Source organism: Pagrus pagrus (assembly GCF_965226575.1).
Source record: "Pagrus pagrus genome assembly, chromosome: 14".
Classification (NCBI taxonomy): Eukaryota; Metazoa; Chordata; class Actinopteri; order Spariformes; family Sparidae; genus Pagrus; species Pagrus pagrus.
This window is the reverse complement of record NC_140198.1, coordinates 3,040,443-3,058,420: the sequence shown is the minus strand read 5'-3', so window position 1 is coordinate 3,058,420 and position 17,978 is coordinate 3,040,443. Positions and strand designations below refer to the sequence as shown.

Here is a 17,978-nt window from a genome sequence, read left to right as displayed (position 1 = left end):
GGGTTACAGCGAGCTGTGTGACTGCACATGTTAATCCAGCTCACATGTGTCATGGAGGAATGTGACATTAATATTCATGCACGATCTAACACAGTATGTGCGTCTGTGTGTGACTGCGTGCATCTAAATGTGGCATGTGTAGTTAAGTATCATGGGCGTCGTGCATTAGCATAAAGCCGAGGCGGACTGGTGCTGATTGATTTCTTTTCTTTCTTCGCTGTGTTTTCCCACGACGGCAGGAGACGCAACAAGCTTCGTTTATGAAGAGATCTGGGCCACACGTGCTGAGAGTTCTCAGTTGGGTTGATGGGATACGGTCCAACACAAAAGAACCAGGAAGTAGAGTACTTTAGTGAATGTATTTAGTTACTTTCCACCACTTTGTAGTAGTAAAGAGAGTAACAGTTACTTTCCTTTGGTGCAAACCAAATATAAAAAAGTTGTAAAAATGTGTTAAAACAAAACTGTATCCAGTCTCCTCCTGTATGTTACATAATGCGCCAACTTTAAGGAAAGTATTAAAAGACGACAGTAAAACTGCAGCGATATGCAGCCAAATGTATCAAGATGAATGCAGGATTTTGGTTCGGGGTTATTGCTGCTCGTGTAGAGTCGGCCACCGTCACCAATCATTGAAATTATTCCTGCAGGGAGTTTCATCTGTGCCTTGTGTGTCTCTATATTTCATCACCTCTTGAGATACTTCAGGCCACAACTGATGATATCTGCCCCTGGTCTGACTACCACCTCGTAAACACACACACTGATACACACACACATTCACATCGATGCACACGGACACATTAATCTTTGACGGCATCATTTATTTTCTCACCTGACCCTCCCCTCCCTCGCTGGGTCCCTGAACATGACAGCGCGGTGACACATTGCTGCTGTCTGCTCAGTATTCACGTGGAGCCTCTGATCAGAAATCAGATAGATCGAGTTTTATTATTCACACAAGTGCTCATGAATGGAGACGTCACAGTCTGCTCGGTACGAATAAAGACAGCCGGGCGAAAAATATAAACATCTGCAGTGTCATAACGTCAATAATCTGTGACATTTAATGTGAGTGAATGTCAAGACTTCAAACTCTTCATCAGTGTCTGACACATAACTACAGCCTGACCCAGATTTATTTTTTGTTTTGGCAGATACTGTAGCTCCAACACAACAATCCAGAGTAAATGTTTCCAATGTACGTTTCTGCACTTATACATTTCTTTATGTTACAGAGGTCATATTATGCAAACTTTCAGGTTCAGACTTTTATTTGGGGGTCCTGGTAGAATAAGTTTACATACTTTAATTTTCAAAAAAACACATTATTATTCTCATATGGTGGACTGCTGCAGCATCCCTTTCCATAATGTGTCTTGAGACATCTCGTCCCTGGTCAATCTTTGGTGAGAGCCAATCAGAGGCAGAGTAGGGCGGGTCATGCCGAGCGAGGTAGTGTGATCTAAAATAACGCCGCTACAGTTGTTTGTCTGCCGACTGACTGGAATGTTTACATTTTATAATATTTATATATATATATAAAAATCTCTTTGCAGACCTTTTACTTAAAATGCTACATAACTCAATAACACAAGCAGAATATGACCTAGGTTTAAACGTTGTGCTAATGTTGTCGTAAGGTTTAGGTACAAAAATCAGGGTTAGGAAAACCACCACTATCGCCTCCATCTCCTGACTTGAAAGTCTGATCATACACATTAATGTGAACATGATTTAACACATACTGTGTTTTAGAAATGTTAATAAATGAACGTATGACTCATACAAATCAGAACATATCCGTGGGTTTGCAGAAACATAAAATGGCAACAATTTATTCTGGCGACTGGGCTGAGTGGTACAATAACACATAATAAACTGTTCAGAATTAAAGCTGAATTTATATAATAACCCGTTATAATTCTAAATTCCATTTTTGAGCACATTTACAGTTTTAAAAGAAGAAAAATAATAATGCGGTCCTCTCTGCTGACGGTGGCGGGTACATCACTGTGTCTGAACTTTCTATATGGGTGATAAAATGCTGGTATGAATGAACTAAAATGACACTGGCTTTATCCTTTAAAGACAGAGTGACAGCCGAGAGCAAAGTAAAGGGCTTTTTTTGTTCTTTTTATTCCAGCTGAGAGCTGGGATTTTCTAATGTGAGGCTTCTGTTTTATCTTCACTCACTTTACTGCAGGAAAGAGTCAGTGACATGCACCGAGGCATCCACTTCACTTTACATCCTCCTCTCTGTACTCTCTGCCTCTAACTGACTGAGCAGTGGGTATTTAAATGTCACCGGAGCTTTTCATGAGCTACTGGAAACATATTCTCCTTTCTTCTCTAAAGCCCTCAGGTTTTGTTTCACCTCTTGAGAAAAAACCGAGGGAATTAATCTGTGAAATGCGGAAAAGATATACAGCACTTTGTTGCCTCTTATTTCCCAACAATAATCAACTCAGTATTCAAAGTCACAGCTCGTATTAAACATATTTAACTTGTTAATTCTTTGTATTCTTATGGATTAACTACGTCGCGTTAAACTTTCATCTTGTCGCTACAAGCAAACTTTCAACGAGAGTTGAATTCATTCGGGGGAGAACAGAAGCGTCTCCACCTGTAGCAGTCATTAACAGGAGAGTTATTTATCCCACACGGGCGAGTCGAAGCTGCAGTCTGCATAAATATATTTTATTTCCCTGACTTTCCGACAGGTTGAGCGGTGTTATGAAGAGCTCCCTGGAGGAAACGGGAGTGTTGTAAATATCTCCAGACGTCAGTGAATCTCAACCATTAAACGCCTGTTAAACTGAAAAATACTCAAACTTGTCAAACTTGTTGTGACACGACCGAATCTCTGCAGGTGGCTTCAACATTAATGTTTCGCACAAGAGAGAAAAGTTGTTGTTTTTCACTCGTGGTTGTGTAATTTAAATAACTCAAATAAATATAGAAGTGTTCTCGCAATTTTGGCAATATACTTAACTTTTTGTTGTCGTGTATACATGAAGGATCGGGTGTCGCCACGGGGGTCTTCACAAAGCTGCTGGGAGACACTCGTGAGCTAAGAGAAGCGACGGGGACCGTGACTGTGTGAGGGAAGTACATTCAAAATAAAGTTCAACAACTAAACATCGACTTTCGGTTTGATGTGGGACTGTCGCTCAGGCCTCCGAGGTGAAAGTCCTGTGTTTGACCCACGTGGCAACTCGACCTCTTCCTGATGCAGACTTTACCTTTAAACGTTAATATTTATCCATGAATAGCATCACAATTCAACAAATATTTGTTTGCAACACATGCACTTAAGCCGGTCAGGTCACAAATGTAAAAATGAGGTGAAATGCTCCACAAGAAAGCGATCCATCCTCCCTGTGTTATCCTCCTTCACGTCGCCTAATCGTTTCCACCACTTGACTTGTCGATTTTGCCCCCAAACGATGAGTACCGAGTGACGTATCCATCCAGTTTACACGGAGCAGTTAGCTTAACATCCAACATGTTGTTGGAAACAAAATGTAGGACTGAGAGGTTTTATTTCTGTAAGTTAACTCGCAGCGACCTGTACAGCTGCATCAATGTCAATCGTCAACACTTAAGCTGCAATTTGTCTGGTGCCAGTTTCGTGGTTCTGGCACAGGAAGGTGACGTACCCGTTCTTAATGCCACCAGCAAAGCTCTCAGACTTTCATCCATCATGGGAGACGTGGGCCGAGGTCTGGACCAGGATGATATATCTGGACCACAACTGTGCACCTGCATTTTCCATTTGATGCCTGTCATCATGTTCCTGCCCTGATGAAGAAGCATTTAATGTTTTGTGCAAACTACATAATGTTTTTTTTCATCGTTTCACGTCATTTGAAACACGTTTTTTAAACTGTAACCTGCAACATGTACTCAGACCTTCACTCAGCACTGGAGCTGAACGCTGGTTTTGACATTAGAAGTTTTTTGTTCTTCGTCTGTCTCACCAGTGAAAATTTGAATGTGTGTCACGGAGCGAGAGGCGTTTTGGATTCCCAGCGGTGCCTCAAAACACATTTAGTCGTAGCCATTGATCTGCCCCTGATGCTTTGTTGATTTGATGTACCTGAATGCTTCAGTTTACTTGAGCTGAGCTGCCGTATTGGCACTACAGTCAATCAGAGGCTAAACGTCTGCAGACACACAGCTGGGCCTGCACTGCTGCTGATTACACACCGTGACATAAAAACTGCTTCGAGAGCTTCTTATATTTACCACCGGTGGCCAGTAATGCATTCATTTGTCCCTTTTGACGCTATCGCCGAGTCAGAACGTGAACATGTTGTAATCCCACCTCTAGTTACTTTATAATATTTGGTTTGTTTTTCTGCAGCTGCTGTTTATTTCTACTCCATACGTGCAACATATAGTGAACGTGTGTCCGTCTTCGTGTGGTGTGAGCTTCGTAAAGCCGTCTCTGACTGTTTAGTTGTTCCTTTACTGGACCAGATTTTATTTTTTTTTAAATACCCGTACCGTATCCTATCACACAACGCTGTGCTGTTGCTTCTTATTGAGAGTCACCTCACTGCCTCCAGGAGGTCATGAATAAAAATGCAACATGGAGATCCAGTCTCCAAAACAGCAGAAGAAGGTCTGCACAGTAAGCAGAGCGTGTCTTTGAGTTCACGTTGTCTTGAACTCTCGGCGCTGCTCTGAGCTTCTGCTGCAGAAGATTTAAATGTATTCCTATTTGCGTTCATGATGAAATAACATTTTATTTTAAAAACACTCCCGTGATGTTTCCTTCAGAGTATTCTTCCTTATCAGATGTGTGTGCGTTCAGGTTATCGGCGAGGCGAGACGAGGGCCGCCGTGCACGCTGACTGGAGCCGTATAGATCGGCGGAGTCTCAGAGATTATGTCCATTGATCGGACAGGAGGGGTTTGTGGTTTCAATTGACGGCCGTCTGATGTTGTGTTCTCTGATTTCAGGGGCCGAAGGAGCCGTGTTCAGCAAATCAGTGGAGACGCCGCACGTCAGGGCCGAGCCGTTCAAAGAGCTACGGTGAGTCAACAAATACATGGACGTGTGCAGTGAACATATACATATATGAGCGTGCACAGGCAGGTGTAAGTGAACTCTTTACCGCTCTCAGTCTCCAAATCAACGCTCAGATGTTCATCGAAAACCAATAAACATCAGAGCAACATCTCCTGTATCAGCAGGAAATGAATGTGAGGCATAACATGAGACAGAGAGAGAGAGAGAGAGAGAGAGAGGACTGAAGATAAGCAGAGAGGAGATTTATCTCAAGAAAGATGGTGGAGAGGAAAGAGAGGAAGGAAAACAGACACCAGAAGAGTGGGATTAGAAAAAGATGATGCTGAAGAGGTGAAAAGAAAGCTGTCCATTCAGCCATGTTCAGGTGAAACAGTGACCACTTGGAACAAACTGATGATGCATACGTGGACCGCCGGGAAGTGGATTATGCTGCAGGGGTGGATTGACATTTACGGGAGCCCTGAAGGGCCAAGTGAGAAATGTATTTTCTGGTGATCTAAAACTATTTTCTCTCCTGTGTGTATGACTTGAGAGTTGGTGGGGGAAAAGTATTGCCAGGATAATCTTTCGAAGTTCCTTAATTTTTTTTTCCATCTGTGAAAATTTGAAAAACTTTTTTCATGTGTGGAAGTGAAAAAAAGTTTGTCCCTCGTTTCCACATCTGACAAAAAATAGTTGTTGTACTTTTTTTTCCAGGAGAAAAACAAAATGTTTTCACGAAAGTAAAGGAACTTATAAAGATCGTCTACGTACAAAATAAGACACTTGTCATGGCCCTCCATGAAAAATAAGCAAATAATCCTGTTAATGGTAAGAGAAAGAAAAGTGGACTTTCTTTTAGTAGGAAAGCAAACTGGTGTCAAAGTTTGATGTTTTGTCGAGTCGTCCGTCCCTCTGTTGTCTTTGTGGCTCTTATAATGTCACCAAACTTTGCTGGCAACACAAAAGCCATAATTTTGATGCAGATTAGTGCCTCGTCAGTCTGACACAAACATCTGTTGGTGTTTGGCATTTGCTGAAGTTGTCCTTTTTTGGGGAGAACTCAAATTATTATCATCAGTCGTCCATGGATCCAGTTTCATCAATTACAGGTCAACTGAAATAACATTTCTTATGACAGAACTGAGTCAAATGACTGTGAATTACTTATCATGATGAATCCAGAGAGGTTTTGTCACCAGCTCTGCAGCTTCATAGAACTTTTTAGCCTCCTGCGGCTCATTGTTTTGGTTTTTATAGTAGATGTACTGTGTGGTTCGCTCTCAGGACTCTGTCAGCCTTGTTTCCAGATCAAGTTATAATCTACCGCTACCTAACCTGCTCCGAGGCCGGTTACATTTGAGATAACATATCAACACGTGTAAAAGTACCACCGTCTGACCCATCAGTTCTCTGGAAAACATGGCATCATCATTCATAGAAGATCCCATGGAGCTCGGTGAACGGTTCGTGAGAGGTTTATATTTATTTTCATCTGCTCTCAGAGCCGGTTTAACACCGCTGGGGGAATGTGTTTAACTTATTATATTCATCTTATAGTTGGCTCTTCAGTTATTAAATAATCCACCCTGCTACCAGCAGACTTGTTCATGGTGGTGATTGGTCACATGCTGCAAACACGAGCTACAAGCTGGAGTGTTTTTCCTCTGAGCAGAGTGATAACTGGTGCAGCCAAGACGAGTCGAGCTCTGACGAACTGTACACTCAACTTCCCAGTTAGACACTCGCTGGTGAAGAAAGTGGAAAATCTAGCAGCTACTGTAAATAAGTGGTCACTGATGGGGTGATAATGTTGCTCCATGTGTGAGACGTGTTAAGAGGCGGCTGTTTGGTAGCATGTCAACGTATAAGGTGAGAACGTGTCAGAGCTGTGTGTGTGTGTGTGTGTGTGTGTGTGTGTGTGTGTGTGTGTGTGTGTGTGTGTGTGTGTGTGTGTCGGATAAATGTTCAGTTCTTGGCCAAGAAAATCAATGCAGACCACCGTCTCCATTTGCCACGAGGGACCAAATATATACAGCCACGTTTTCAGGGCTGAGAGTTCGATACTCACGAGGCTTTGGGTGGGATATCAGTCCGAGGTGGTCAGGTGTCACATTTCATCAGCTGTCAGACGGGAATCAGTCAAATTTGGCTCTGACAGCAGCGCCTCCTCCTCCCTCCTGCATGTGTGTGTGTGTGTGTGTGTGTGTGTGTGGCCAGCCGAATACGTCTCCTTGGTGTAAATGTCTTGTTTATCATCTTTCTGCCGCCTGTGCTGTCAGATGTGATGACAGTCAATCAGAGCAGAGAGGGAGGGAGGGATAACAGGACGGAAAATGAGAAAAAGAAGAAGAATACAAAGAGGGAGCTGCGGCGCTCTGCGGCGAGAAGGGAAGAAGAAAATGAAATCTGTGTTTCGTCAGCAGTAATTATCATAATATAAATGTCAAACCTCTTGACTTCCTTCACTTAGTAAAGTCAAATACTTATTAACCTCACGCCTGTGTTTCCACTCGCTTCAGCTTCTCTCAGGACCGAGTCGGCGTGTATGAACTGATTGATTGACATCTCCATCACTCTCCGGCTGCACCTGTTAAAAGTTTAGTAACTTGGTGTACTGAAATCCTCCAGCACAGATCCGCCTACTATCAATCTCGCGGGAGTCGAGTCAACCAGAATAACTTGGAAACACCTGCGAGGGGCGTGCAGGGAGCGCCAACGCCCGAACAAAACAACCTGTTTTTATACAATGAAGTCAACAAGTCTTTCCTTCCTGTCCATAAACAACTTCTGTCCAGGTTTTCATGAATTTTCAAATGAGTATTCTTTGAGCCCCCAAAGATTTTAGTGAACCTTGTTAACCATCAAGGTAAATGTTTCAGCGCAGCTCTTTATTTAACGACTGTCGAGAAGGTCGCTGTAGTATTTTTTGCTTTCCAGTCAATGACCTTTTCCTCCAGAGTGAAAATCCATACTTCTGTAAAATGAACGCTCCCGAACACGTTTACATTTTGGGTGCATGATCCTTCGTCAGCAAAATATCAACTTTGCAGCCGAGGTAGCGCATAATCTAAAAGGCAAACTCTCGTGAAATGTAACTGTTCGCAGTCGTGTTCACCAGAGGACAAACACCTGTGATATTAATGACACTTACTGAAGGAAGGAAGTTTTCAAATGTCTGTTATTTGTCAGTTTGTCAGTAGGATGACTCAAAAAACTACTTATTGGTTTTCCACCAAACTCGGATGCAGGATGAGTCTCAGTCCAGAATAGACCTCATTAACTTTTGGTGTGAATCTGGAAAAAGGAATTTGTTCTCACTTTCTGGCATTTGTCGACACTTTGATTAATTTCTCAGAGAATGACAAATGGATCTTGAAATAAAAAAAATCAGGTGTATCTAGGCGGAGTGGGGACAATTTGACGTGGATCCAAATAAAAATCTGGATCAAGCGAATTGAAATCTGTTTAATCTGACATCGGATTAGTCTCAGTTGATTTAAAGGAGGCATGCACTGTACTGAGTGTCGTTCTAGTTGAAGAGAGATTGTAGAAAAGGCAAAAGATGCAAATGTATGTTTCCTACCAGCAGCAGCGTCCGCAGAACAGATTGACGGTAATGTTTGCAGGATGTGTTCAACGTAGCTTTTCCCAGTAACCCCTCGCAAATTACATTCACTGCTTACAGCTGCTGCTATTGTTCATGCTAATTTGCAATAGCAAGCTCAAATGTGAAAGAGCAAATTGGCAACACCGTCTGATTTTATTCGACTTAATCAATCAGTGCATTTTCGCACGGGGCCTTCGTCTCGCTGACGTTTTGTTCAAATCCTTGAAGGAGGATGATGGTCCTTGGTGTTTCTCAGAAACCCACAAGAACTTTTCTTAACCTCAGCAAAGTGTGTCAGTTAAATTACTATACTGAATTCATCACAGATGCTCTTGAAAGATGATATTATGTGAATGTATCCTTGAAAAACCATTAACATTTATCACTTTGTAGCTCCATTCAAGCAATCTGTGCATTACATCCCCCGTCATAATGAGCTACTGTTTATACACCGGTGAGTCACAACATTAGAAGGACTAACGGTGAATAACATCGCTCATCTTGTTACAATGCAGTGTTCTGGTGTGAAACCTTGGGTCCTGACATCCACACATTGCTGCAGGCTAACAACAACCCCTCATGGCAATGGCCCCATTCAACAGGACAATGTGCCCACGCCACAACCACAAGACCTGCTCAGGAACGGCCCGTCAGATCGAGTATCTGTGTCGATCGAGCACTGGCATCGGACTGGGCCTGGCTCTCACCCATCGATGCTTTGACACAGGACCTCTGTGGGGTGTTTGGCACCAGGCCGATGGCGTCTGATCCTTTGAGTCCTGTGGGTTGCAGGGTGCTGCCTCCATGGATCGGACCCGTTGCGCTCAAATGTTGATTCGAGTGGGATCCGGGGGATTTGGAGGCCAGGTCGACACCTTGAGCTCTTTGTGTCAGGACGCATTATCCTCCAAGGTTTTTCCAGCAGAACACTGAATTGTAACTAGAGGATCAAATGTCATTCACTTAACCTGTTAGTCCTTTCAATCTTTTGGCTGATGGATGTAAAGCTTAGTAATTTAGATTTGGTTCCTCCAACACATACATCTGTTTGAGCCCTGCACAGAATAGAAACTACAAATCAGACTGAAACACTTGCAGTCAGAAATCTTTGTCCTGAAGAGGAACATCCCAGATAAATCCTACGTGCAGTCGAATCTCAATCGGAAAAACCAGACGTAAAATGTTCTTTAGAAAATTGTTCCATTGTTGAGGTGACTGTTTTGCGACTGGTCTTTGTGTCTATACAGCACGCTGACAGTCTTTGATGTGAATTGAAAGAGAAGCCGGAGATGGAAAGTGGTAGAGAGAGACTGTGAAGTGAAAATAAGAAAATCTAGAAAGATGGAATAAAAAAAAAAGATGACAAAAGTACAAAGTGTGAAGATTAAAGAACAAGAGTGGGTGAGGAAGAAGGAGACTGGCAAAACAGGAAAGAGAGAATAGAATGAAAGAGGCAACTTTTTTTTTTTTGTCAAAGAGAGACGAAAAGCACAAGAGTGAAAGTGAAATAAAACGATTCAAAGAGAGGAAAAGAGCTTTATGTGACAGAGAAGAAACGCTGCAGAGACGAGTGTGATGGGAATTAGGGGTCGGGTAGAGAAGGACTTAGATGACAAATATCTAATAACAGTATTTCAGTGGCGTGTGCACCGAGATGAACTGTGATTCATCAATCACTGCTGCTTTCCTTTCAAAATCATCATTTCAAATAATAAAACAAGTGAAAAAGTCTCCTCAGCGGTGCACAGATCATTTCCGAGCGGCGCTCCAAAGCCCCTCATCATGTGATTGTCCGTATAATTTGACAGTCAGAGTCTACAGCTATGTGTTTTTCCTTTCCTCTTCCCCCCAGGTTTATGCATCTTTGGTGACAAGCAGCCAATTGAGAATGAAATATGGCACAAACTATCCAATTATGTCAGAAAAAGGGGAGCGAGCTCGCTGGAGCATGGCTAAAATCTAATCTTACTCTAATCTCTCCCAACCCCTTGGCAGGTAGCAATCGAGGATTCAAATCCTATTTTGGGATATCACATTAACCCCCGACACACACACACAAACACGCGCATCCGAGCCGGAGCTGTCAGTTTTTCATCGTAACCGTAACCATCATATCCATCTGCGCGGTAATGCCTTGTCAACAGGATGTGTCCTTGCATCAGACGAACGCCTTTGTGACAGTGAAATGGCAGCGTGGGTGAATTTGATAGTGCACTTTGATTTATGTCCTGACCAATTCAGAGCACAGATAATGAGAATAAATACGAAGCAATAAGAAGGAAAGTGAATGTGGGAGGAAGGAGACGCCATGGAAACCGCAGTGAGTAGAAAAGTGAGGTTTATTTTTTTTTAAACCAAGGTGAAATAAGATGCGAGGCGGCTCACTTCCTCCTGCAGGAGGGGAGAGGCTGAAAGTTTTCACATCATCAAAACTTTGATTAGACTCACAGAAACTCATTCGATGAAGTTTGTCCCTCAACTCTTCCTTTATGGACGGTTTTTAGTGGGAATGTTATGTAGCTGAGATAGAAACTGCAGTTGATGGATGGAAACACACACAGCAGGAGGCGAAGTTCAGTCGGCACTGGACAGCAGATGAAAATGTTCACAACATGCAATAATCTTGTGAGACAGCTGCAGCTGACGGAAAAGTTAATATAAAAAAAAAAAAAACAGGCATTATCTCCTCACCCACATGCTGATGAAAAGTTTCATAGTCGACAGTAGCAGGGGACTTGTTTTAAAAGGTTAAAAGAACGACCAAAAATAACATGAAATGGCTCCATACAGCTCGTCCGCCGTAGTCCAAGTTTCCTGAAGCCCGAGATCCCAAATCGATTTGAAAAAGATTAAAAAGATTCACATCCTCGACACGCAGTCGAGCTTGTGCAGCCACTGCAGACATGGTGGTTTCTAATTAATTTTAAAAGTGGGTAAAAAATGTCTTTTTCAGATCAATTTGTCCTCCGGTGACATAGATTACACCGGACGAGCTGTATGGAGCCATTTTGGGGGGTTTTTATGTTTGTTTTCGATGCGGCCAAATCCTGGTGTTTTCACAGGAAGGTGGACCATTTCCAGTCCATTTCAGTTGCAACATAAAGAAACGTCCAGTTTGACCTTACGTGTGGTTTTGCAGAGACGTATCTAACGAACAACTGGGTGGCAGGGTAAGCAGCTACAGTGGATTTTAAATGGTTTGCTATCATTGGTTGATTCCATTGCCATCATGATTCTCGGCCTGAAATTAGTATTAGTCCACTTTTCTGACCGATAAGCAAATACCTGCAAAATGATGTTCCCATCAGCCTTCGTTGAGCCTGTTAACGCTAATTAACAAGCACGCTAAAACTGAACCTTGACATCATCAGTGTGTGTTCGTATATAGGTCAGAACAGTCTTGCATCACCTCGAGGCTAAATATCAATACTTCATACAAACACGCCCGACCTTCAACAACCTGTGAAATCTTCTTAGTCTTTTGGATTTAATGACAGAAAGGTAAAACTCATGTCCTCTCTGTCTCACACTGTTGCTGTCCCCAGCAGCGTCTGGACATCACAGGACTTCTGATGATGAGAGAAGAAGCCATGACACTGCAAACCAACCTGACCGCTGCAGATCACAGATTCACTGATCGCTGCCTTAAGCTCCTTCTTGTCTTTATCCCTCTTCGTCCACAACCCACCCTCTTCATCTTCTTCTTCTTCTTCTTCTTCTCACCTCAATTACTTGATCTTACTTCATCCCCGTCCCAGCTTCACCCCTCCTTTCTAAGCCGGCTTTGTGATCTTTTCTTCCCTCGTCTTCCTCTTATCTTTCTGTTGTCCCTCATTTTGTTTTTGTCATGAAAGAAGAAAGGAAGTAAATTATGATGCCGTATTCACGCCCCCTTCTCTTCATCTTATTCTCCCCTCTGCTTTCCGTCCCCTCTAATGTCACAGCTGCTCCTTCTTCCTCCTCCACACCTTCAGCTCTCACCGAGCTCAGTAATTGTGAGGATGGTCTGTTCCCCCAGCGGAGTGTTTGGGTCACCCGCTCAGCTGTTCGCAAAGCCTCGCCAAGCAATCAGCTGCACCCGTATCGGCCGAGATTGCCATTTAACCTGTGATTTGCTGCGTGGCACGACTGCAGCCCATTGTGACTCATATTGGTAACTCCAAACCGCTCTGACCGCCGCGTTCGCATCCCCGCAAGAAGCAGTGGCAGATATAATTTGAAGAGAAAGCGTCGTCACCAAGGACAAAGGAGTCACTCGCAGAGCGGGAAAGCCGCCCACAGGTTTCAGCATGTGCACGTTTACAATTTCTGTCATGTCAAAAAGCTCCAATCATTTCCGTTGTTATCTTAAGGCGGGTGATACGGGGAGGAAGCGTGAAAAAGTTATTAACCTTTGATCCCGGCTGCAGATATGAAATGCCGCCAAGAGAAGGGAGAGAGAGTGAGGAAGGATAAGAGGATGTACAAAAAGTGGAGAAAACAAGAAAAAAGAGGAGAATGAAGCTTTATTGATTGCTGTGAGGAAACGAGATTGTAGCAGCTATAAAAGTAAAAGGTGACAACAGGGAAATAAAGATAAAAATAGAAAGCAGAGACAAGAATAGACAGCAGAATGAGAATGGAGCAGGAAAAGAGTGTAAGTAGGTAAATATGTGACACCAGCTCATCAATGGATGAGATTTGAATGACACATTATGACTTTATGAATGATATTAACATTGCCAGACGGCTGCGGTTTAGGAAAAGATCATACTTAACAGCATTCGGTCTCGTAACGTCAGTGACCTAAAATAGGCCTACATCATTAACAGGGGATGTAGGAGTGCTGAGGGAGCTGCAGAAAAACATGAGGCATTATAAAAAACAATCAACTGACTTTAGAAAAAACTGTAATGCCGACTCGCAGCGGAGAGAAAGAGAGCGCTCATGTGGACGAGAGAGGAAGATGGAGCATGAGTTCGGTCCGTGTTCGGTCCGTATCCGATCCCCCACGGCAGCGGAGAGAGAGAGAAATCCAAGCACTTCTTCTATTTCTTCGGTTGGGAACACTAACCTTTTGTTGTTAACTGAGGTTGCGTGTGAATCTGTAATAATCACGGGAACTCCTCTTTCTCGCAACTCCAGCTGAGTGGCAGTGCTGCTCCAAAACCTTAGCGGAGCCGTTCAGCAACGTACATGCAACCAGTGTAATTCCTGGATGAGGATATGAACAGAAAGTGTCCACATGATATACAAACTTTCTTTGATCATGAAGCCTAAAGTTACTCTACAGTTCTGTGGATTATCAGTCAACTGTATGAGCAGAGTGGAGTCTCTGTCAACAGTGTCAAACATGTAGATCCACGTTATATACACCCTATATACGCCCTAACCCTAACCCTATCAAAAGGGGACAGCTGGTCGATGTCAGGCGTCTCGACATGTGTGGAGAGGCCGCTCTATTGGTACTGTCCGAGTCCATATGTCAAAGTTCTGTCTTCCATCTCATGTATTTGGGTCGACCTCCTTGGTCTCAGCATGATAAGTACAAGTAATGGCCACAGGGATATGATATGAATACAGGTTATCAACTATAGATCAGATATATAGTCATATAAATTCAAAATAATATAGTATCACTTTTTCATGCATCCTTGACTTTAAAGTTGTGTTTTGCACATATATAGCTGCGTGTGATGCATATACTTTTTTTTTTTTTATCAAATATAACAAACTGTTTATATTAGAGAGAGACAGAAAGAAGAGCAAAGGAAATGGAAAAAAGAAAATGAGACAAAGTTTCAATTCACACGGACGGTGAGGAGGAAATGAATAAGAATATAAACCGGAGAAGAAAATGTTTCATTGCCAGACTCCCTGAGGAGAAACCTGGGAGACAGAGGGTGGATGAGAGAGGCGGGAGGTCTTTGGGAGGAGTAATGGAGGAGTTACTTTACCACAGACGGTGAATAACTCTCAGTTCTGTTTAATGCTGGAGAAACTTCTTCCTCTTCAATCTTCAGACTTCTTTTTCAGGCTGAAGAGTTTTTAACCTCGACGCAGAGCCACTGAGTTTGGCATCAGATTTCACCCGATGATTCCTGAGCTAGCTTGTTTTTTTGACAGTTGTGACTTCCACTCAGATTTCTTTCCCTCAGATTCAGATCCTTTCTAAGCTCTGAAGCCTTTTGTGTAATTTCAGTATTCTCCCCACGACCTCCACGGGATCAATTTGTGACTCTCTTGTTTTGCAAAGCATGAGAAAGTGTTCGCTTAATGTCCAGATACAAGTTTTTTAAATTGTGCTGCCTCTAATCTCTTTTTATTGTTGCCCTCTGGTGGCATTGGATAGTTTGAATGCTAATGGGAAGTGTCAGCGCTGTTGACGCAGGCGGAAACAGAGAAACAAACAGAAACAGAGAGATCGGTTCTGATACGTTCGGAGCGAAGAAGTCAAGATGATGAAAAAACTTGTTGTGCTTGTTTTAAACGGTCTTATCATAAAAAACAAATCAACAAGTGGAACAATGGGGCATTTGACGATATGTATTTAATTAATCATCGTCTTACACACACTGTAGATAGTGTGTGTTGAGGCGTAATCATCTGTGTGTGCAGAGAGCGAGGGGATCCGTACACCAGGTTAAAGTTTGAATTTGGAAACGTGCCCACTCTCCTGATCAGTGGCTGATTTTTTTGAGAGTAACCCGCAGATACATATAACTTTTCATTACCTCATTACACTAAACCTAAGTCTGAAAAACGGACGCTGTGTCGCTCCAACTCTCAGAGGAGCCCTGTGAAAAGAAAGCTGAGGAGAAGCACCGCTTTAAAAGTCAGACCATCACCATTAACGTTACGAGTACAGAAAGGGTTTTGTGTTACTGTACAACCCAACTGGCAGAATAAATGTATCTCCCAAAAAATCCAGTATTGCTGCAACTTTGTGTGTTTAAAGGTTTAAATGTATTAACATTTTCTATGTCTATCTCATCACAACGCTCTGGTTAGGTTTAGGCACAAAAAACACCTGATTACAGTTCGGAAAACATCATGTTTTGGCTTAAAATACCTGTTTTGGTCGCTAGAAATGTCCCAAGGGTCACCACAATTACAGCCACATTGTTTCTGTTTTCCTCAGAGTAGAAACTGCCAACGACGCAGGATAAAACATTGAGTTTGTTCATCGATTCAGTCTCTAATGGAGACGTGGAAGCAGATAGAAATAATGCCAGGCTGCCAGTCTGACTCGAACACCAGACAACCTACATTTTCCTCGGGAGAGTTCGAGGCAGAACGGCATCGTGACAGCGAGGTTTATAGGGAATCAATCTAAATGCAGATGGTGTCATTATTCGAGCTGTTACATCGTGCAGTCAACATTTATTTTGAAATGATAGGTTAAAGCAAATAACTGTTGCCACTTTAAAGAACTGTCGGTTCCCCCCCGCCTCTCTTGAAACTCAGCGTCTCGACATCGACAGCTTTGCTTACTTTACTTTTAGCTATTTATTTAATAGAGTCAGAGAGGAAAGCACGCTTTTGTTTTATCATAATTGTAGAGGTGATTAGACAGAAATGACAATAAAGCTTCTGACTTGATCAGAAGTCACCTGAAATCATCTGAAAACGAATGGACTCTCCTGTCTTTGCCCTTTTTGTTGTCTTCCTGTGCTTCGGTTCTGTTTCATGACAGGGCTCAGCTCGCCTCCACTCAACTCACTGGGAGCCGTCCTCTTTTGGGTTTCCATCAGGAAAGGTTGTGGAGAGTACCTGGTGCTTTTTATTTCTACCACCTCGGTCAAGTAAGCGGAGTGGAGACTGAAAGATGGCTTGAAAATCACACAGAGTCGCCTCGTCTTCAGCGCTCTGAACTTCCCTCTATCGTCAGCCCTTTCGATGCCTTCATAAACAAAGTTTGTCTCCTCCATTTTGTTCCTGTTGGTGTTGCGTTGAGGATGTCGTGGCAGTCTAACACGGTGATGTTATTTCTGTCACCTACACTGACAGAGGACTATCTGCAAGGCCAAAACAAAATTGAGAAAACCAAAAATGAGCCGAGGCGTGCGTGAAACGCAGCTTTATACCATGAAGAGGTTGTTTGTGTGTCATCCAAATAGCTTCACGGTGTCGTTCAGCCTTTAGCACTATACATTTTCATCCTCCATCTTGACGTATATCCTCTAACCTGAGTTTGAACTCCAACACAGACGATGGTGATGAGTTCTTTAAGCTGCTTCGTCGTGCAGCCGGCAGTGCACAGCAGCTCCTCTTCCTCTCTTCCTCTTGTGAGGAATTCAGGTCAGCACCCTGCGACTCTGTTCATTAAACCTGCCAGGAGCAAATTCACAGAGCGACACCAGCCGAACTGCAGAGGATTACATATGCAACGAGACAGTCGGGCTCCTCTGCTGCTCTTATGTTTCTTACTTTCACTGATGCAACTGGTGATGCTACGAGAAGTTTATCCATCGATCTAAATCTCAGTGTTTTCCTAAACCTCACCGAGTAGTTTCAGTGCCTGGTGTCGTGGTCGTAGGTGTCGGTCCAGTTGATTCCCTGTTTTATGTTGAAAGTTTATCCTCATGTGTTACTTTACTTTTCTGTCCCACCCTTCTCACACCTGTGTTTTATTTCTTCATGTGTTTTTAAGTCTTGTGTTTTTCCTTTGTTCTTCGTTGGTGATAACGAGTTAACTTAACTTGTTTTCTCGATCTCGAGTTATTATCTCGAAATAACAACTGCTGTTTTCCCGAGATAACGGGAACATTTTCTCGAGATCTCGAGATAACGAAACTTTGTAATTATATCGTTATCTCAGGAAAACAAAGTTTCGTTATCTCGAGAAAATTATCTCGTTATCTCGGGAAAACGGCAGTTGTTAATTCGAGATAATAACTCCCGAGATAATGATATAATTAATTCGAGATCTTGACAAAACAAAATAATAGTGTAGTATATTGTCAGAGGAGCATATCGATCACTGCGTCACATATCTTTTCAATTGAGGCTGAAATAGCATTATGCCTTACATAATATACACATTAGTGTGCGTAATATATAAAAAGACGGTCAGCGAGGCTTCAGCTATATCGGCGGCGCAATCTAAGTGAGCCTGATGTCGTCATTAACTACATAGCTGACCAGCTACGAGGTCCCGAGCATCTCCATAATCTCAGGCCCATCATATCACATCTCATTATCTCCAGATCTTGAATCAATTATATCGTTATCTCGGGAAAACGGCAGTTGTTATTTCGAGATAATAACTCAAGATCTCGAGAAAACAAATGAAATTAACTCGTTGTCACGGGAAAACGGAGGAAATAAAATGTATGAATGCATGGCCCTTTAGGGCTTCCGTACTAT

The 17,978-nt window shown here is 42.8% G+C and overlaps 1 protein-coding gene across 5 annotated transcripts in view; it reads left to right on the top strand.

Moving 5' to 3' along the window:
• sgcd (sarcoglycan, delta (dystrophin-associated glycoprotein)) overlaps positions 1-17,978 on the top strand; it is a 301,763-nt gene that overhangs the window by 270,022 nt on the left and 13,763 nt on the right. For all 5 annotated transcript variants that reach the window (XM_084373505.1, XM_084373503.1, XM_084373504.1 and 2 more), the window contains one exon: positions 4,972-5,044. In XM_084373505.1, the coding sequence (XP_084229631.1) occupies positions 4,972-5,044 (73 nt within the window). The remainder of the gene's footprint in view (positions 1-4,971; positions 5,045-17,978) is intronic.